The 21,994-nt window shown below is 46.0% G+C and overlaps 1 protein-coding gene across 1 annotated transcript in view; it reads left to right on the top strand.

Annotated features, from left to right (window-relative positions):
- Positions 1-7,188: 7,188 nt before the first annotated feature.
- Positions 7,189-21,994, top strand: part of sema3d (sema domain, immunoglobulin domain (Ig), short basic domain, secreted, (semaphorin) 3D) — a 37,809-nt gene continuing 23,003 nt past the window's right edge. The window contains exons 1-3 of the mRNA XM_080001957.1: positions 7,189-7,303; positions 16,174-16,450; positions 21,427-21,587. Of these exons, the coding sequence (XP_079858083.1) occupies positions 16,237-16,450; positions 21,427-21,587 (375 nt within the window). The 5' untranslated portion in view covers positions 7,189-7,303; positions 16,174-16,236. The remainder of the gene's footprint in view (positions 7,304-16,173; positions 16,451-21,426; positions 21,588-21,994) is intronic.

Genomic DNA, 21,994 nt, shown 5'->3' with positions numbered 1-21,994 from the left:
CCTGCCCTGCAGCCACAGGAGACCCGCCAGGACTCCAGCCCAGCCGGTTAGGGTTAGGGTTAGGGTTAGGGTTAGGGTTAGGGTTAGCCCCCAGGCCAACCAGGCTCCAACACCGACCCACCAGTGACCAGCCACCCCGGGAAAACCCCAGTGCTCAGTGTGTGCTGTTGGCAATTGCAGTTAAAATTGCAGGGTGCGGGGTGCGAGTCCTTCAGGTAGGTCAAACTTGAATCCCTCACACCCCTCCTGCCCCGCGAACCCTGGTCTGGTGGGGTGTTGTTCAGAGTAGGATGGTGTCCGAGTGTATGTGGTCTAAGCTAATATGAGTAGGATTCAAATCTCGCAATGGACGAGAAGCACGCTGGGACAGGATCGTGACAGGCAAGATGGCAGCCGCCCGCCGCCTCCCCACCCACATACCTCAAGCCCCACTCAACCCGCAAGCCCTAGGCCTATTGTGTGGTGTATGTACTGAGTATGAGTTTTGGCACTGGGAGAGATAGGCGAAGCAGCACCACTGGTTTATAGTAATGGAGATACCAGCTGCTCACTACTGAAGCCAGATAGTGATAATTGTGTGTGTGTGTGTGTGTGTGCGTGTGTGCGTGTGTGCGCGTGTGCGTGTGTGTGTTTGTGTTGTGTGCAGGGAGGCTCTTTTCAAGCCAAAGCCTGACAGGCCGCTGACAGTAAACTCTGACTTTGCTGAGTGTAACATCCATCTTCACGGGTCACGGCTGAATAACAGACATTTATTTCCTGGGACAAGACACTCCCTCCATGCGCTCATCCCTCCATCTTTTTTTCCTCCTCATCTGTCCGCTCCTTCTTCTCCGCTGTCCTGCTGGGAGAAGATAAAATGCCAAAGTGACAAACATATTGATTTTGGCAGCTCTTCCTGAAAGCAACTTTCACCTTTTAACCAAAGGAGACTTTTTTCTGGTTTTACTTTTTGTTGCTTCTGTTCTTATCGCGTCCATTTGAGAACAATGCGGAATCCTGTTGTTCAGAATATTCAAAAAGGGATTGGAAACTACAAATACAAGGTTACTGGACAAACTTTGAGACTTTCAACTTTTATTCCACTTTTTATTTTATTCCATAATTCAACTTTTTACCATACTACATTTCTACATTAGTCATGTTGTGTCATTTAGAAAATGTATATCTATATATATATATATATATATATATATATATATATATATATATGTATATATCAAAAGTAACCAAATTAAAAACAAAACAAACAAGGATGGATCAATCAAACTGCTGATTTAGGGTTTCTCATCAGCGATTCATCAGCTCCATATCCTTATAAATGAAAATGTTTATTTTTTACTTTATGCCATATTATAGGCTCTGTTGTACTTGAACCCAGGCACTGGATAGGAGGAGTATTTTTACCTTTAATACTTGAAGTACATTTCAGAGCAAGTACTTAAAATAACTTTAACTTAAGTAGAAACATCGACATGGTACTTTCACATAGTCATTTTGTGTCCGAATATTTGTACTTTTACCAAAGTAAAAAGTCTGCGTACTTCCACCACTGACAATGATCTATCTTTAATTCTAGGAATCTCTGTCTGTCTGTCTGCCTCTCTGTCTGTCTGTCTCTATGTATGTCTGTCTATATGTATGTATGTATGTATGTATGTATGTATGTATGTATGTATGTATGTCCTTCAATTATCTCGACAACCGTTCATCTGATCTACTTCACACTTGACGGGTGTATTGCAGGGATGTGCAATTTCCAAATTTGGTGCAATTTAGACTGTAATATTAATAAACTTTCAATGAACAGCAAGCAGTGAGCCAGTGGGGGGGCGGGCTTCAAGGCTCTCAAAGAGTGTCCTTCCCTGGTGTATGACTTTAACCGGCAGCTTCATCTTCCACTGTGGAACACCGGACTGAGTCACTGACATTTTGTTAAACAAGTTCAAGTTCAAGTTCGAAAAATTATTTGTCACATACATATACATAGGGTCATACATACATGCAGTGAAATGTCATGACACCCGGCGATTACGCACAATAAGCTCTATAAGCTCTAAAGATACTAAAAATACTAAAAATGTGTGTAATCGACACGAGGTGCCCGCACTGGGAGCCGCAAGAGGCCGCGCCGCGCCGCAATCGGGATTCTGGGTTCTATAATTATATAAAAGGATTCATTTTCTGTGTTGTATTAAATATACATTTAAATCGTCCTAAATGAAACTTACCTTAACTTGCCTGCAGTGCCTACCTCACAGAGTAGTCCTGCCACGTCACAAAGCTTCAAATATATATATATATATATATACATAACATATTAAAATGTCTCAAAGTCTTACATTTCGAGCAGGCATGCACCGTACAAGTATTAACGAAATTAATTCTGCATGTTCTGCTCCATCCCGTCTTCCCCCCCTTGCACCAATCCCTCTCCGTTCTCGGCCACGGCAGCGACCCCACCTGTTTGCGACCTCGCTTCGCTTCAGTCGCGGGGGTTGATTATTCACTTTGCCACCAAACTGCACGCTCCTCCTGGAAAGAAATAAATAATCCCACGCTCAGACGCTTGCCGGCCACTAACAATCCCAGAAGATAAATAAACAGAGCGCAGACACAGAGGGGAACACACACGCAGAAAAAAAACAACTTTTCCCCGAGGTGATTCATCGCCCTCCACCTCCTCTGATTGGATGTTTTCATAACAGTTTGTGTTTGGTGTTTACCCTTCGACGGCGCGGTTCCAGGTGGCTTTTTTTTCTTCTGCATACATGCGCTTCATGCGGCAGCATTTAGAATCGTTTGCGGGGCTGTGTCTTTTAGAATCAGAGTCAGAATCAGAATCAGAATCAGAATCAGAATCAGAAAAGTCTTTATTGCCAATTAAGTTTACACGAACAAGGAATTTGTCTTGGTGTTCGGTCCATACATGAAACGTAAATATAAAACAAAAAAAAATATTGGTGAAATATATAAGAATATGTAAAATAAGTTTTTTTTTTATTTTATTTTTTTATTAATTCATTAATTTATCTTTAATAAAGCTGCTAGTTGTTTAGGCTGCGAGATCGCGAACTTCGGAGCCATGTTTATTCACTCCTTATTTCAGCTGGAGAGCGCGGTCGGCTCTGCGCCGGAGGTTTTTCGAGTGTGCGTGAGACAGACGGCGAGGGGGAGGAACCCGAGATATATAGTGAAAGTATGGCCGCGCGCTTTTTTTACGCCCCAAATACATCAATGTTTGTTTTCAACTGCTTAAAACCACCGAGACATAACAAAATGCTTCATGGGAGATTACAGAGGGGGGGAGGAAATAGCGAAAGTGTGCCTCCTTGCTGGGAATTCAGTCGTTTTTCACCCCGGCGGGGAAGGTGTCTGGGTGAGTTACCTTCCCTTCACTGCATGGAGCGGGACGCACTAAATTGTTCCAAACACACACCACACCATGAATTACAATGCCACCCCTCGCGATGTGATAAAACGGCGCCCCCCCCCCCCCCCCCCCCCCCCACCCGCGCACGTTCCGCCGGGTCCCCCGGCAAAGCCGTAACCTGTCCCCGGAAGTGGGATGACACCTGCCTTTGCAAGTCGGCTGCGTAGCTTCATCCCCGCCGCCCCTTTTCACGGTGCATTAAACGGGTTTTATGGCCGCCTGTCTCAGACGGAGAGGACTGAGGGGCAGGCTGGCGATAAAGGCGCCAAAACTGCATTTTGAGTTCCGACGTGTATGCCTGTCTTGTGTGAGCGGCGCATGCGGAGACGAAGAGAGCCGTCATAGGAAATGAGCTCACGGTCACTGATCCGGTTCGCCTCGTTGCCCCGCTTAAGTTCCGCTCTTTCTACACTTTCTAACCCGACGCTGGGCCTGTGTTCTGTGGGTGGTTTGGAGTTTGCTGCAGTATCAGCGTTTCGATTAGAGAGGCCCAAATCATTCCCCAAATGCTTTCTAAGGTCTCCTAATGAGACGCTGAATGAAACACTTAACTCCACTCATTGATAAGTAACAACTTTATCTGTGCTTCTGGTTCTTTTTGCAGAGCACCGCATGCACGGCGGTGGAACATGTTCTCTAATGAAGTAATGGCATGATTAGTTTATCGGTACAAATCTATTGAACTACTGAGGCTTCAGAGAGTGTATGTGTGCGTCCGTGTGTGTGTGTGTGTGTGTTTGTGTGTGTGTGTGTGTGTGTGCGTGTGTGCGTGTGTGTGCATGGATACCCATGTGCATGTTTCCTTTTGCATGTTTTTGTGTGTTTCCTAATTGACGTTGAAGTACGTGTGTGTGTGTGTGTGTGTGTGTGTGTGTGTGTGTGTGTGTGTGTGCGTGCGCGCGCGCCTGGCGTGGCGTGGCGTGGCATGCGTGCGTGTGCAGCAAGGCCCGGATCACTGCCTTTTCTCTCAGGAAATCTACCCGATGATTACCGACAAAAATTATTCACAGATTGCGCTGCATTCTAATGCGGCCTAATACACACTAATGTGTGTTTTTTTGCACAATTCCGTCTCCCAGAGGATCGCCGAAAAGCATGGACTGAGAAAAGCTGTTTCCTTCTCTAAACAAACTTGGGGACTGCGAACCGCCTAATGGAACGTTAATGCCCGAGTTCATAACAGTTTCGGTGCCCACACCTCATTTTACAGAGTGTTTTAACGTGTTACACACCATCACTTAGCTTCCATTGTATTTCCACACAGCCGGTTTTAAAGTTATTAGATGGGGTTAGAGAGGCTGCACAGACCAAATTCTGTAAGTTAATACGTGGGTTGCCCGTGTGTCCAAAACACATTATGTGCTGGTGAAAGTGCATGGACTCCACGAAGAGTAATCCCTCGTGAAGGGACATTATTTTGTGTTTCTCGCCAAGAAGATCCCCACACAGCCCCGTGTCTGGGATCGTCTGGTAGTGAGGCCCAAATGTTGTGGGTAGCGATAAGATTCGGCACTTAAACAAAAAACAGCCAATTCATCTGGAAGCCACAGATCTTCACGTTTCTGCTCATTCCCACTTCATTCAGACTGAACAGTTGATCCTCTGGTATCAAAAAAAAAACCAACAAAAAAAACCACAGCGGAGTAGAAGAGACCGGGGGATTAGCCCATTCTCTGGTTGGGGTTTTTTATCATGTTTTACACCGCCAAATCCTCTCTCCATCCTCTCACACCCGTTATATCAAGGGATAGGGGAAGGAAGGAAACAATCAAACCGGCGGCTTATCAGTTGTTTGCATGTGGCAGAACACTTAGAATTGGTGTAGATACCCATTTGTGAATACATTTGTGTGCATGTGAATACTGCCTAACAAATGTATTAATTAATTGTTACGCTATATTTTTGTATTGTGTATTGTATAGTCCGATGTTTATGTTCTGTTGCCACGGTTACACCATAGGTCAGTTTGTCACTACATGAGTCTGTTTACACGCAGGCCATCGCTAATTAAGACGATCAAGATGCTTTTCCTTCGTCATTCTCGAGCTCCGTGTATCAGGAAGGAGATCGGTTTGCTTTGATAAATGAGAGCGGAGGTATTTATTGCCTCATTTTGCAAAACAAATAAGAAGCGAAAGAGCAGACACGCGTGCACAGGCTGAAAGAAAAAAAAGAGCAACGCGCCGCGAGGGAAGAACTGCATTGACGACACTGGCGTGTAAGACAAACAGACGTTGGCCTGCAACGTCCATTCCATCCCTGCCCATCCTCCAGAGACTTCTGCTTGTGTGTGTGTGTGTGTGTGTGTGTGTGTGTGTGTGTGTGTGTGTGTGTGTGTGTGCGTGCGCGTGTGTGTCTGTGTGCGTCTGTGCGACAGAGACGGGCACACCCTGACAGTTAATGCCCCGCCCGCCTCCAGGGTGGGAGGACACCGCTTTAACCTGCTAACCTAGCCGCCAACACTTTTAGCCAAATCGGACCCGTTCGCACATGCCAAAAGTCGACACCCACCACCAGGGCCATTCTGGGTTCAGCCCTATCAAAACAACACATAAAACAAGGATGTTCCATCTCGCCTTACAGCTCGCGTGGACCAGACTCGCGCTTGCACTCGTTCGACATGTCCGAACGCGGCGAGACGTTCAAAGTCTCATCTCAACACATGTATATGTATGTGACGAATAAACCTCTTGGATTGAATCTTGAATCAACACCGAGGCGTGACCCCTGAGCGTACTTGGCTCTGACCTTGAAGAAGCTGCCGTGTTTGAGTTTGCGAACGCGCGCGCGAGCCCGGGTTTCAAGGCGTCCGTGTTTACATCAAAGGGAGGCGGGGGTCTGGGTCTGGAGGGCCGGCGGCCAGCGGATCCCACCCTGCAGGATCTCCTGCCTGAACCCAAACACAGCTGCTCCGCTCGCACCGCCGTCGCAGGAAAAGCCGGACAGGAACGCAGGCGGTTGGGTCAGGCGGTCGGGCACGGTGGCCGGACTGAGGGGCGTGCGACTTTTGGGACGTTTTTCTATGAGTTCCCCCCCCTGTTTATTTTACCGTCCCTCATTCTCTCAGAGAGACCCACGTGTTTTCCACAATTGATCTCCACTTAACAACCAATACATTTGACGATTACGTAGGTGACCGCGCCTCCATCGTTGTCGTATCGGAGCTAATGAGGGTGTGCCCTTAAGTGACATACGTTTATAAAAGCTTGACTCACTTTATCTCGCGCAGACCGGCGTTCGAGCGCCGCGTTCCAGGGGAAATGACGCAAAAAAAAACGTGGTCATAGGATCACGCACGTTGGAGGTAAAAACAGTTTTTTGTTGTTTTTTTTTTAATCTGTGTTGTCATACACACAGCAAAACACACACCATTTCTCGACTCACCCGCATCGTTTCCAAGTGTTGAGATAGAGGTTTATTGTTTATTCTTTGGTTTGTCGTTCATTGCGGTTTACTGACGCATCCTTCTATTTTTCTTTGATCCATCATTGTCATTTATATTGTTATTATTGCTATTAACTTTAGAGCACAGCCCCAGTGTGTGCGTGTGTGTGGGCGTGCGTGCGTGCGTGCGTGTGCGTGTGTGTGTGTGTGTGCGCGTGTGCGTGCGTGCGTGCGTGTGTGCGGTGCCGATGCCGGAGCCCCCGCCCCATTCGGGAGAAACATAATTGCGGGGGCGTCTGCAGCCGGCACGAGCTCTCCGCCGGCGGTGGCACGAGCAGCGGCAGATCCTCCGCCAGTCACCGAGCGGCGCGCGGGTGCACCGAGAGTTCACCGGCGCAGCGGACGCGCGGGTCGAGGCGGCGGAGCGGGTGGAAGGGTTTCAGGGAAGAGGCGTCCCCCTCGCGCTGGGAGAGGACCGTTTTATATGAGGTAAGATGCAACTTTCTGGCGTTCAATAATAATAATAATAATAATAATAATAATAAACGATGCAGAAAGAGTGCTGGCGTCCCCCGTTTCAAACTTTCTTAAAAAAAAAAAAAAAAAAAAAGCCCCTTTCGTGAAGTTAATAAGAGCCGGTACAAATGCACCAATATAATTAAAATATTAAATAAAAACGTTTTATGGGCCCATTATGCGTCTATATAGAGATACCAAAAGGTAATTGTCAGTTTTGTCTGGGGTCACACTGTGAGCATTACGGCTCTTTTATCAGGCCTAGATTATTGCATTCATTCTATATACTGAAAAGGAAAGTCTCTTTATTTATTTAGTTTGTGCGTTATCACATGAGTTATCATGTCGTATTTAAAATAAATATAATCATATATGAAAAAAGGTGTTTTTTTAATATATATCTCTGTGTGTGTGTGTGTGTGTGTGTGTGTGTGTGTGTGTGTATATGTATATATATACATACACACTTGTGTTCTCTTTAGTTTGTGTCCCACCTAAGCTCCTCAGAGAGAGAGAGAGAGAGAGAGAGAGAGAGAGAGAGAGAGAGAGAGAGAGAGAGAGAGAGAGAGAGAGAGAGAGAGAGAGAGAGAGAGAGAGAGAGAGAGAGAGAGAGAGAGAGAGAGAGAGAGAGAGAGAGAGAGAGAGAGAGATCTGGCAGTGCCTTCGATCAGCATGACGGAGGTAAATAAAATAAGTGGTTAATTTCTGGGTCCTGACCTCACGGAGATGTCTCAGTGGAACCTCCTCTGACAGGGCTCTTTAAACACCATCCAACGGTTGCTTCATCGGAGCGGTGTCAGCCGTGCCTCCTACCGACTGCTGTGTGCGCACAGGCGGACGCAGTCAGGCATCCTGGGCCAAGAAAGGGCGCGCTGAGGTTTTTTTCTTCTTTTTTCCCCTGACAAAAATTGCAGCTCAAAAGCTCCACGCTCAAGAACTCCTACAGGACTCTTAAAACGTGACAGCTCGCTTTGTAGTCGAGTAACGGCCTCTTCTCGAAACTTGCTTCCACGCGGGCGCCGGCGGCGTGGCTCGGGGAGCCGGTCAGACCTGGGGAATGTGTTTGCGGGGATTGTGGCGGCCAGGTTTTCAGGGGTCTGCGCGTCCGGCGTCTTTCCCACACGCCCGAAACCTGTGTTGTGCTAACCCTGAACCGCCGCTGGGCCGTCGCCCGCCTCCCGCCTTTACGGTGCGCCCGCATGCCGAGACCGCTCCAACATCACCATAAAGACCCTCGCATCAATACCCTGCGATGTTTTGAGTGGCCTTCAGCTCCATTCCAGAGCTTCTAGAGTTGCAGCGTTTGGGCTGAGGTTTTTTTTTTTTTTTTTCCCCCTCTGGATAACGATGAAAACCGAAGCCCGAGTGTGTTTTCTCAAGACTGCAGGTTTTGTGTGTGTGGAAGGAGAAGAAAACTAACTTTTATACATCGCGCCCTTATATGGTCCGGTTTCCAGATTCCCTCACTGTGGAAAGACAAAGAAAGGTGCCTTCAAGGGCTGACCGTTTAGTGTTTGGAGAGTCTACAACAGCAAGGTGCCAATGACTCGCAGACAGACGACCTGGCTGCGTTTGACTCCCTTGGTTCTCTCCGCCATATGTGTGTTCTGCCGTTTTTTTTTTTTTTTTGTTTTTTTTATGGAACCGAACTAAAAAGAGTTGGTGTGGACCTCAACTCCTGCTCGCGTAGCACCACCAGGCTTTCTTTTTTTTTTTTTTTTTTTTTCTGGGCTGAGAAAGAAAGCCAGAATCGCTTCCCACATCTTTTGCAGAAAGGAGCACTCAAGCAGTGCCGCCGCATTGCATTGATGGGTGTACCCCCATACCCCCAAGCCATGGCGAGACAAGTGAGCGCACTTTCAAATGTCACTCACTTTTGTCATGCCCTATTGCTCCCATCTGCCTACCTTAGGAAGGTATTAGGTTACACGCATGTGCTCACGCTCGCATACAGGAAGAAGACACACGCACGCACGCGCACACACACACGTGCACAACACACATCCCGCACAACGAGTTAAGTGACCGGTTGTTGCCCTTGTCAGGATGTGTAGAGTTACTCGTTGTGTTGGCTGTGTTATTATCAACAAGTCTTTCCTCATGTTTATCTATTAAGTGCTCTCTTGGTTACCGGCGGCGCAGGACATTCTGGGTATTGAATAGCCAGTCAACATAGTTTGCACTTTGTTCGATTCCCCCCCCCCCCCACCCCCATCCGAGCACTCTGTTCTATTGAAGCGAGTTAAATCTCTACTCCCGTATCAGTTCCTGCTGCCTACCACCCATGCATGTGTGACAGCGGACCTGAGCCGGCGCTCGTCCGCTTGCCGAGAGGAGTAGCGTATCGGAGGGTTCCCTCTAATCTTGAAAGAGATGGCAGGATCAGAGTGCAACATTAACCATGACTATCCTCTGGCCACGGTGTATTCGGTTACCCTCGTACCCGCCCTCCCCTGCAGTATTCTCTTACTGATGTCATTAGATATCAGCCCAGGGCACGGCCACACTGCGGACGGGAGGTGGACCTCGGGGGTTGGGATGTTAACCATTTCCCCGTTTCCCGAGACACACTAACCTATTCCGAAAGGGAAGGATTCCTCCGATTGGAGCTTTTACAACCTACATAGATATATTTGTTGATTGTGTGAAGAATTTAGAAATTATATAGAGAAACAATTAAAGGCATACCAGCGCATCCAGTATGGTTTGTTTTTATTTTATTTTTTTTCTGATACATACAGGTTTATATTCTTGGCCATGGCTGAAGCACAATTTCAAGAAAGCCTATCTGAATGCCAAACATTACATCCCAAATACCCTAGTAGCCTAATTCTGTTTTATTCATTCATTTGCCAATTGGTTTTTGTACCAAGGCAAAGTTGCTTTTGTTTCACGTAATATGTTTGATTGATAAAACAACAGCGTCAGTCCATGTTTTCGATTAGACATATCAGGTTGAATAAGCACCTACTCCATTCATTCTGATCTGTAAAGATAGATTTCTGTGATTACTACGATTGGGCAGCATGCCCTTTTTTTTAAATTCACGTTCATTTTGTCAGCGTGTTATATTTGCAAGTGTCACGCAGCATAAATAAGAAGGAATGTGAAGCATTAATATATAACATGCTTCATGTTTTGTATTTCCCCCAATAAGTTGACAACTTGGATGACTTTTTTTTTTTCAGTCTTAGCTGTTCTGTTTGAGTTTTAGTGGCTTCCATGAGTGTTCTTAGCTCACATCAACCCTGGATGGTAGTTGCTAAATAACCTAACTGCACTTTTACACAGTCGGACATGGTGAGTAAAGTTGTGACGTGCTTCTTCGCAAACGGCTTCCATGCGGCTGCAGGTATAAACGGAATGACTTGATGGAAGCGTTTCGATGAGTCATCAGTAACCGGGTCGGAGGAGCGGCACCAGCGGTCACGTATCCTCACTCGTTGTCATTTTTTTTTTTTTCTTTGCTCTTCTTTGTCCAAATATTTTTGAGGGACATTCTCCTTCGCTATAGTTCATAGCCTTTCATCATGATATAAGTCACTCCAGGAAGTCTAATGCGTTCAAATGATTCCATAGAGAGGTATCTATCATCGGTTACCTTTTCCCAGGATGTGCCGTGCCGTGTTTCCATTCATTGCCGTGGCTGATGTATTACAGTATTTTCACCTTCAAAGCCCATAACTGTCCAACGGGCCTTATCTGTTTCAACTTAATAAATTGGCTCGCTGGCTTGCTTATAAAAGGATACTGCAATCAATTTAACATTAAGTATTGCCGCGTAATCTCCGGAGGCACGCGGGCCGCTTTGATTGGCGCGCCGTCTGCTCAGATAAGTCGAGGGTGTGGTGTTGATACAGCTCAGAAGTGTTCTGTTTTTCGTTTGATGGTGTGAATATATATATATATCCTTTAACATTCATGGAAATAAAAAAAGTAATCGGTCCTCTGGAAGCCGTTTCGCGACGAGAACGCCGTCAGAATGCGACTCTAAAGTTACACGAGTGTTATTCCGTAAGTTCAGCCCTATTATGTTTCTTTCTTATACCGCAGTCTAGAACTAAAATTACAGCTAATGGAGATGATTTAATGTTCTTTGTACGTGCCTTAATTTGTCTTTTGTGCAAACACAAATCGTGCATGCGAGTGGCGGTCCTGTAGTCTACCCCGGTAGACGTGAACTCGCACAGACTCACTGGGGAGTCTGGCATGCTTGCTTAAACCCAAGGTACAAAAAAAGGTGATTGACCGTTGCCAAGAAAAACATCTAATGTCCCGAGAGCTAGAAACAATTACCTATGCTATTATGTCAGGCCATTGCTTGTGGTCAGGGAATAAAGACAAATAGCAGGGCTAATGCACTCTGCCCTGTGTAGATGGAGGGATTTGATAATGGTATACTCTGCAGGGTCCTCACTGGTCACTAAATGCCTTATTAGGGGTGGTCTTTCTGTCAAATTGCCCTCAGCTACTCCAGCCCACTTCTTCCCCATCTGCTTCTCCCTCATTACTGACAACCTTTACTGGCAGTCTAGCGACTTCCAAAACCAAGGCTAATGTTTCCCACAGAATTAGATTCTATTTGTGGTGGGAGCTCAAACATTTTTTTTCCGAGCTTGCTTCGCTGTTTTAGAGATTTATGTACTAAACCCATTAGTCCTTAATTACTTTTCACATGTTACATATTAACAAATAACTGACAGTTGATATGAACCGGATGTTATCGGCAGTGAAAACATTTACGACCCGCCTCTCTAATCTGATTGGCTAGGAGACCGTAATGTGATGTTGACGAGCGCTGCTGCTGTTTGGCTCTGTGTTTTTGGCATGTGTTTTCGGCATTTTTTTCTTAAAAGCAGCAGTGCGATCCTGCACCTCTCTCTCTCGCAACTCTACAATGAGATAAGATTTTACCCATTTTAAATAGTAAAAAAATAAATAAAATAGAAAATAAATGCGTGGCGGTCGATGTTGATATTGTGACGGGCCACCACAATTAAATCAATGTACGGGAAACACTGGTGCTGGCCGGTATACTGCTTTTAATTTCCTGTACGATATGAATTTTTCACGTACCGCCGTGCCGGTGCATAGCTGAAACAATTGCTGTAACTCTTCAAAAGGTTGGAAAAACATAACGTTGGGCGCGAAATGCGAGTGAGTGTATTGCGATGGGACCCCTATTAACTGCGTACCCTTCTTACCCACAACCTACTCTCTTTAACAACACCGCTGAAACGCCATGGCACACGACAATTTGTGACACAAATGACCCCGCCCAACGGCACGCTGGGTACCCAGCTCGCCGAACGGCACGCACGTATCCAGGTGGCATGACGCTCTGCTGCAGCTGGGAGAGTCTCGTCGTCGCTACAGTAACGTAACATTCAAGAACAGAAAAGAGAGATGGGGGGTGAAGAAACAGACCGGAGGCGGAGACCAGGCACCAGAGGAACTTGTGCCCGAGAGAGGAGCAGTGTCTGATGTTTGGAAGTTATTTCATTTAATTTTTTTTTTTTGGTTTTAAAGAATCCGACGTAGACCAAAAGACTGTTTATTGCATAGTTTGTCGGGCCGCTCTGGATGCCGGTGGTGGTAACACGAGCAACCTACTCAACTTAGTTACACAAAACATGTGTTGGAATACCAAGAGTGTATGCGATCGCGGCCGCTGGATTTGAGGTTGTCAACCAGTCGCGGCTCCAAAGGGTCAGGCATCGCTTTCAGAGGCATTTGCTGGAGACACTGCATACGACAGGAAAAGTCGGTTGCGTCCCGTTTAAAATCAAAATAGTCCCATATAGGATTTCAGAGGGAGACGGGGGCGCATCGCCACATTGGATCGGCTCCCTGAGCCCCCCCGCAACCACGAATTTATGAACAATCACCGGTTGCTGGGTTGTTGGTTGCCGGTCGGAAAATATCTCGCCCAACCCCAGAACGCGTTTACAATCCACCTATGCAAGGACACGGTCCCGCTACAGAGGGTCGAGAAATAAGGGTTCAGGGCAATGATCACAACACTGGATTCGAGGTATTGGAGGTCTTGGTCTTGGAGGCGAAAATATCAATTTATAAATGAAATGAATTTATTTTTAAGTTCTGTTTTGTACTGCGTTGCAGTTTGCACAATAAAAAAAACGTTACCAATATGCAACTGTTTCATGCTCATTCCTTCATATATTGTATGATTTTGTGGGGCCAAGCAAAACCCTATAGTAATCGAAGCCTTCAGTGTATACATTAAAATGTATTTATGATCTATGTATATAAGTAAACCCATACTATATGAAAGAAAAAAATAAATAAAATAAAATGTTGTGATATACCGTGAAGCCACCAGAATCTTAAGAAATACCGTGATTCCAATTTTTGGTCCTACCGCCCAGCACGAGGAAACGCCGAAGGCTTCTAGAGAATTTTAGTGCGGAAGTCGTTTTCCGCTTTCGCGCTCGGATGAGTAGTCGTCGTACGTTGTCCGTGACGTTGCACGGTCGTCGTAGCTGCGGCGCGGCTTTTGTGTGTGAAGTCGGGCCAAACCCGAGACGGTCGACCTTAATGAGTTGTCAGCTGTGACATTCTATCTGTTGGGCCCAGCGTCGCCGTGCGCAGGGGGGCAATGCCAAAGACAACACGCAGCGGCATCCACCAGGAAACAGGGATGTCGGCTTAACCTGCATGGCATCGGCTGGTGGAACTCTTTGTCCCCTTCGCTCGCCTGGCTGGCCGGCTGGCTGGCTGACTGACACGGCGGCCGGGGACTTTCTAAACCTCCGTCTCCTGTTGATCCCTCCTTGTCATCCTTTTCACAGCAGATGGAGCGTGTTAGTCCCGCACTTCCAACACTCGAGCTTTCTCCTTTTGTCCGGGGGGGCCGTTCTTCTGGACGGGCGGCACATTCCGCCGCCGCTGATGGATTTGTGCGGCCGAGGGAGATGCATTACACGAACTTTGCTCACATGACTGAGATTGTGTCACTAACCCCTCGGGTTAGAGGGTTGACCTCCACGCTGCTGTCACTCCCTCACTCGCGAATGCACTCGTCGAGGCAACGACGCAGCGTATCTTATAGACATTTTTGACACACACACACACACACACACACACACACACACACACACACACACACACACACACACACACACACACACACACACACACACACACAAGCCCGCAAGAAATAACATGTCTTTTTGCTGATTGACTATCCATCACAAGCAGCTCTGAATCTGTAACCTCTCAGGGCATCTCAATTTGCCTCCTTAAAGTGTCACCAGGCTGTTTATCAGGGTATAATAGGGTTAAGGCGGCCACATCTAACCTACTTAACTGTTTTCCCATCATCAACACAGGTGTTAAACAATTCTTACTGGTGTGTGTGTGTGTGTGTGTGTGTGTGTGCGCTCTCGAACTTGATTCAACGATCACATGGCACGATTGTGCAGTACAATATTTGCGGTAGGTGGTGTTTTTATTTTTTGGTAAGCTCTGCCCTGCACGTCACATTCTTCCTGTGCTCAGGATATTGATTGGTTTTGGCTGTGGGTGTGATATAGCCATTCCTTTCTCGACATTGTTTATGTTCTCCCCAGACAGTTTGATGTTGATATATGTCGCGCTGGGGGTGGAAGGAGAGGACAGAGGGCAACACATTCTTCAGATGCATTCGCTCATTTCTCATTACTAATTGGTTAATCAGTAGCTTGATGGGATGGGGGGAATGTGCTGGGATGTCGATTCCGGAAGGCGCAAAAAACTGCTGTGTATGAAATGTCAAAAGTGAACGTGGCTCTCAGGCTGTTTTCCCTAGATGTGCTCGTTCAGAATATTACAAACTGATAGAGAAGCCTTGCGTTTTAATGGGACTTTGTACTAGTCTGCACACAATGAATCAGTAGAGCAATTATCTGAGATAATCAGATTCCTTTGGCCAAATTGTTGGATCCAATTATTGTGTTTTCATCCAAACGTCGGGGGAATTTTAAGCTCATGTGAGGAATGTTCCCACAAATAGAATGTGAATTGGGTCCGTCTCCATGAGGAGAATGAACTGCAAACCCAAATTCTTTATGTTCGATCGCTAAGTGGCAATAAACGACTCTTCTTCACGAGGTGGATGTAAATTATTACACCATTATATTATGATGGTGGCGTCAAATGAACCAAAAAGGCAATTAAATCATCAATCCCAATTATTTGTTTGACAATTAAACGTCGGTTAAAGTTTCGTGATCGTGGCGGCAAGGTCTTTCCAGGCTAGTTCACTTTAAAGTGCAGGTAATAAAAAGGAGGCGCTCCCTTTTTTTTAATCCAGTGGTACTTTCCACCCGTCAGTCTGTATTGACCGATGTCTGTAGTGCCAGCCTGTCTAACGCAGCGTGAAGATGCGGACGGGACATTTATATTTATACCAGCAGACAAAGAACAGCTGACAGGGTCAATGTTAAAACTATTTTGGAGGAGTCGTTTATTTAACAAATTCAGTTAGTTTTCCATGTGAAAGGGCAACAACTCAGATGGGGAGGGGGGAGAGAGGCTGCCTGAGAGACCGCAGAATGAGACTGTTGTGACGCTCTGAACCTTTGTTTTGGTCAAACAGATTTAAAAAGGGACACAAAGGGGGAAGTCTGTGACCGACAACAGCTGATGTTGGAGCTTTTAGATGAGCGACATGCCTGCAGGGCTCCATGGTGAAGCGGCTGAATGCTCACAACAAAAATGTGTGTCCGTTCCCTGCTAAGGCTTGGGATATACTCGAAAATGGACACATGTGTGCACACACAGACGCACGCACCCAGCCCCTCCCTATAGCTTGACTACTTACACCCGTTTCTCCCTTTCAGGGTGTAGCAGAGAAGAAGAGAGTGAGCCGGCAACACTGTGTGAGACTCACCTTCCTGTCAAAGATGGAGGGCTCCGCTCACAGGGGTCTTAATCAGGGGGAGACACTCTGCCCTCCAGGTAAACTGAAGGTGCCGGTCGGATCCCTCGAATGTGGGAATGGAAAGAAGGGCGTGTCCCACCCAAAGCGGCTGCTGGTGGGGCTGATTCTGCTGGCCGCCTTGCCTCTTGGAGCGAGCATCAAACAGAGTGTTCCCAGAGTCAAACTCAGCTACTCAGGTAAGGACATTCAGCATGTTTTGGAATGTTTTCTAATGCTTTCTAATGCTCTGGGATAGGGCGGGTGAAACTTAAAAAAAAAAAAACAAACAGCTACATATGATGAATCTTTTACTTTTTTTGTCATATAAAAATGAAAGCTCATCTGGTGATCCTACATAAGGAAAACAAGGCCTTTTACACTTTAGTGCACCCATATGCATATATAGTTCATTTAATATCTAAAATATTGTAAGAAGAGTTTGAATATTTAATTTCTTATAAATATGCAAGACACTTTCATCATCACAACCTGGAATTTAAAAGGGACCTATTATGAAAAACTCACTTCAACAGTGCTTGTGCATATACATTTGGGTCTCTGATGGGCCTTCTAACACACAAAACACTAGCACTGAAACTTTGTGAGCTGTCTCTTTGTGACAAAACAAGCCGTTCATATTTGTGTCTCGGTACTACGTAACATTGAGACACATTGGAACGAGAACCACCCTCCATCTGAGTAGCTCCACCCGCGGCTGGAGCGCCACTGCACCTGCTAGTGTCGAAGCTAAGCATAGGAAGTGCTCTGTTGTTGGCTGCAGAGACCAGCACAAATCTCTTAAAAGAAAGAAATTAATACAATCTGTTGGGGACAAAATTGCAGACGAGTATTTAAAAAATAATTCTACAGTTTCTTTCTTAAAAAAAAAAAAACAAACAAAAAAAGAGATAAAACCAATAAAAGTTGTGTTTTTATTGTAGATGTATTTTTTATTTTTATTTTTTCCAACCTTTACATGAAACAAAAAATCTCCGGTACGGTGTTGGAACAAGCTTTTAAGTCAGGCCTTGTAGATCTAATTTGAGAAGATTCAGCAACTTGATTGCTTATTTCTCACCTCAAATTTGTTCAAAAAACAGATTTTAGTGTACTGATAAGGTGAAATAAGTGAAAGTTTACAGAGAAATACAAAAAAACCCAGAGTAAAGCTGAAATCCCATTGGCTTACATCACTCGGGAAGGTGGCTCCACCCCACAAATACGGCCCGTCTTAGAACGGGATGTTTTAGAGGCATGTCACAATGCCTTGAATGCATGGTATTTTCAGCAACAAAAAAAAACCGTAAAAATATATTTTGGAGACCTCAGACCTACATTAACTTGTTGAAAAGGAGCATAATAGATAATAAAAGTCCCCTTTAAGCTTTCAGAAAGCATGGCTACTTTCTTTCATTCTGTGAATTGTATTTCTGATCCTGAACACTTTGCTCTCAATTAATTTCTGAGGTGCATGAGCGCAGACTACACATTGGGAGGGCATCTCTAGCTATGTCTCACCTGCCGTCTGCTGTTCTGTCATGTCAATTTTGGCCTTTTATGTTCCCATACAGTGTATATTTTTTGAGCACATAACATTGAGACATTTGCATTGTCGAAGTAAATTGCCTTTAAAATATCATTGTGAAGCAAAACTGTAAAAGAGATTTATAGCAGGTAGTGGGGGTATTTTGTTTTCTCCCTCCACTTGAATTGACTCGAGACTTTTTTTTTTTTTTTTTTTTTTTCCCCCTCTCATGCATGAAACAGGAATAATGTCTTAACCCCAGAGTGAAGTAAATCTGTATCACATAAACAAACAGCCACGTTTGGGCTTTGAAATATTTAGAAAGGCAGTGACAAAATATCAAATATTTATTTTCAATGAAATAAGCCCCACGACGCCCGGAGTGCAGTCATATATTCCTATATAAGATACACACAGGACCCCATAGCAGTCCGTATATCAGCCGGTGCGATGCCGCTGTGGCGGTGTGAACCGTGTCCGTGTGTGTAGTGTTAAGTCAACTCCGCCTGTTTGCTTTGTGGCGCCTTGGGACGGCTAAGTTATTACCCCTTCTGAACTCCAGGGCAAACTTTACTCTTTAGCTTGACTCTCCGTCCTCGCCGTTGTCCTGCGCAAAACTATAGCTTTGCCGTTAACTCTCCCAAAAACACCAGCTGCTGGAAAGCCACACAAAATGAGCATTCGTCCCGCTCTATAAAACGGAATCCCCACGGCGACTTAAAAGTAAACTCGGTCTGCCTTTCAACCTCAGCAACCCCTGTGCTGGTTGAAAGCTTCCGAAAACCCATTTCGCCGGGAATAGATGCACATTTATGTCCTGGGCGTCCAAAATAAATATACATAAGTGGCAGCGGGAATAATGATTGCTAGGAACACTGTTTACTCAGCAGTTATGACAAAGTTTAGCGGTAGTTTGTCCCGATTTATGTTCGTTTGCTCTTTCTTTTTTCTCCTTGTTGGTTCTGTTTGCATTTGTTTATTCTCCCTGATGATTGGAATTATACGTATTCGATGTTCAAAGGCATTTTCTTACTTTAGTTTTTGGTGATAGACTTGAGTTTGAGTCTGTGTTTATTTCTACAAATGTAACCCTACTTGGCCTGCGGTGTGTCCAGCTGCTCTATTTTGTGCTGCGCACCCTTTTACCAAATGACGTGGTGGAGTACTCCGATCGCGAGTGAAGGGACTTCAACAAAGTCCATATTTGGCTGGAGGGCAGAAGAATCAATCAAAACCCAAATTACGTCCGACCCCGCACATACACACGCGCGCACACACACACACACACACACACACACACGCACGCGTCCCTCATCAAGTGCGACGCCTCCCGTCAATGTCCGCGCGCTTCAAACATCGGGTCCCACCCATGTGGAAGCACAACTTCAAATAAAGCCTCATCAAGTCTGAGTGAGTGAGCACCTCCAAAACAGCCCTCCCTCGCCGCAAACCCGTGAACTTTCCACCGAGCCAGGCTTGCTGTTCATTGAACAGCTGAGCGAGTTAAATGATGTTCAAAAGAGCACGATATAGACACGGTGGCTTTTTTTTCCTCCCAAGCAGAATTAAAAAAATAAAAATAAAATGAAAAATGATCCGTCCAAAATGTAAATATTTTTATGAAATGGCTTATGAGCGGCGTCTCCATGGATTTCTTGCCTTGACATTTACTGAGAGGTATGAGGTAGCGCCACATGTGTGCAAATGTTTAATGTATCTTCGTCTGGCTTATATTTAATCTAAAATAAATATAGGACATTGCTATGTCCTACGTTCCATTTTTCCTCTATCCCCTATAACTGAGAGCGTATAGAGTATTACGAAACGAGATGAAAGAAAAGCCAGTACTTGAAATACCCCCGCAACATAATGATCGCTGTTTTTTTGATGTGTAAACCATAGGATTTATCATTCGGCACGGACTGCAACATTATGCCGTGCATCCTGAAGCCATGAAGGGATGGATAGTGTGTGGATATTAAGTGTCTGTGGTCTTTGTACTTTATATGCGCAGCTGGCGTCTTCGTGACCATGCGGCTGCACAACAGGGGTGTTATCTGGACCGGGGTCAGCCAGGACTAGAAGAGTACAACCAAATTCCTCCATTCCAAAAAACGTCCACGCCCCGGTTCTTTTGTTCATAGAGCATTTTGAAATAATGCACACAATAAAGCCCCTTTCCCACATGGAATCCGTAACGTTGCTGGATAAAAAACATCCAGCAAAGGCAGTAGGTGGTCATTCCCACATCAGCCTCCTTTATGGAAAAGTTGCGGACGGAGTGTGTTCCCACATTAGATGACTCTTCCGGATACAGCGCGTGATGCTGCGGTGCAGCGAGCGAAGCGCTTGTGCCCATGGAACCGGAATCCACTGGCTGCAAGCCAACCCTATGTTCTTTTTACCCAAATTAATGTGTGGATGAGAGTTTGGCTTCAGAGCTTGAGCAGTGAGGCTAACGAAGAGCCGCTGAAGGGGGGCCGCGGGCTGCGCTCTCTGGTGAAAGGTGTTGAGCCCTATGCTAAGCTGCAGCAGCTAGCCGTGCCGTTTCAATGGGCTCGCAGTGCTGTGTGTTTACAGAAGAGATCAGCGTTAGCCAAGGGCTAGCACGGCTAATCTCTCTTTGAGGGTTAGTGTGAGGAGGGCAGGGGTCTGTGTGTACATGCGCGCGCGCGTGTGTGTGGGGGGGTGGTGAAAGGTATGGGCATGTGGGGGATTGATTGGTGTGTGAGCATGTGTGAATGCTCACACACCATGGGTATTAGGCTGTGTGTTGCATGGACTGGGGGGGGGGGGGGGTCTTAGAAGTTCAAATATTGGAGGGCTACAACCTCCCCAATCCTTCACACTGAAAGGGTAATCACAATGTAAATCCTTTCAGAGTGACTCCCCTCCGACTCCCCCGCATGGAGCCGGTGTTTACTCGAGACATGTTGCTGTACCGACAGAGTGAAAAGAGTGATTTTAGGCAGACCCCCTTTTGATCAAGGAACTAGGCTGAGACAACAATATAGTCGGCACCGAGGTTGTAACTATTATTGAATAGTTATAACTTGTGTTAAGCATGTGACGCACCACTGTCACTTTAGATCCATCCGTTTTGGGTAACTGGTAGAACGCAGCGTTCATTGGATATTCACAGATATGGAGAAACACTCCAAGATCTCTCATTATCTGATATTTATTACTCCTTAACGACCGTGACGGAAGGCTGTTTACGCCGATGTTCCGTCATCCGTTGCCGAATGATCAGCCGTAATGACTTATTTTTCAGGTTTTTGTTTTCGTAGACACGCCAACACCTCGCTTTGCTTCTAATGCCACAGTAGTCCTGTCAAAACACCTTAAGCCCCTTCTCTGCCTCTGTGTCTCTTAGGTGTGAAGTGCAGAGGATTAGTCAGTTATTAGTCAAGATAAGACATGCAGCATCCCCCTGGCAGAGCACCCCTTGGGCTCGACTGAAGGATTATTGTGTCGTTGAACCCTATCAAGTCAGGTCAACTTGGACCGTGGGCCATTTTAATCCTGCTGAAGGTTCACATCAATCAACATGTGCTTTTTTTTTTTACCCGATCGTAAGCTCTTTGCAGATGCCCTCCGGCGGAGTTTATGCACCTTTCCCTCTCCGTTTTACTGCCGTTTCTTCAGAGTTGGTGCAGGGCGGGAGCGTCTCGGTGTTCCTGGGGCCCTCCGAGGGCCTCCACTCCCACACCCTGCTGTTGGACGAAGAGAGGGGCCGTCTTCTGCTGGGGGCCAGGGATCACGTCTATCTGCTCAACCCCGACAACCTGGACAGAGCCCCGAGGAAGGTATCAAATGCACTCAACTAATGCCACGGGGGCACTGCGCGACCTTCTGTCTTGCGGGCGGCGACCTTGCGCTCTTGTGGTTTTCACACTACATGACTGATCGGAGACAGGCGGTCGCACCGTTGCAAGGTCTTTCACCAGCAGGAAGCCGGGTCTCCGAACTACGTTTTGTCACGAAAACAAAGGCGGGAACCGACACCGGAAATGACGCGATGCCGTGCGCGGGACTGGATTATTATTATTTATTTTTTTTATTTGATTCTTGATCGCTGTGGAAAAAACAAAACAAAAAAAGCAGAATTTAAATAAGAAAAATAAATTTAAAAAAAACCTAGAGAAGAAAAGTAAAATAGGTATGTTGTGAGTTTCTGGCTGCTGCTCCGTGCATTTTGGTCAGCAACTCCAGG

This window comes from Zeus faber (genome assembly GCF_960531495.2).
Source record: "Zeus faber genome assembly, chromosome: 6".
Lineage (NCBI taxonomy): Eukaryota > Metazoa > Chordata > Actinopteri > Zeiformes > Zeidae > Zeus > Zeus faber.
Note: the sequence above shows the minus strand (reverse complement) of the source record. Positions and strands in the feature narration are given on the sequence as shown.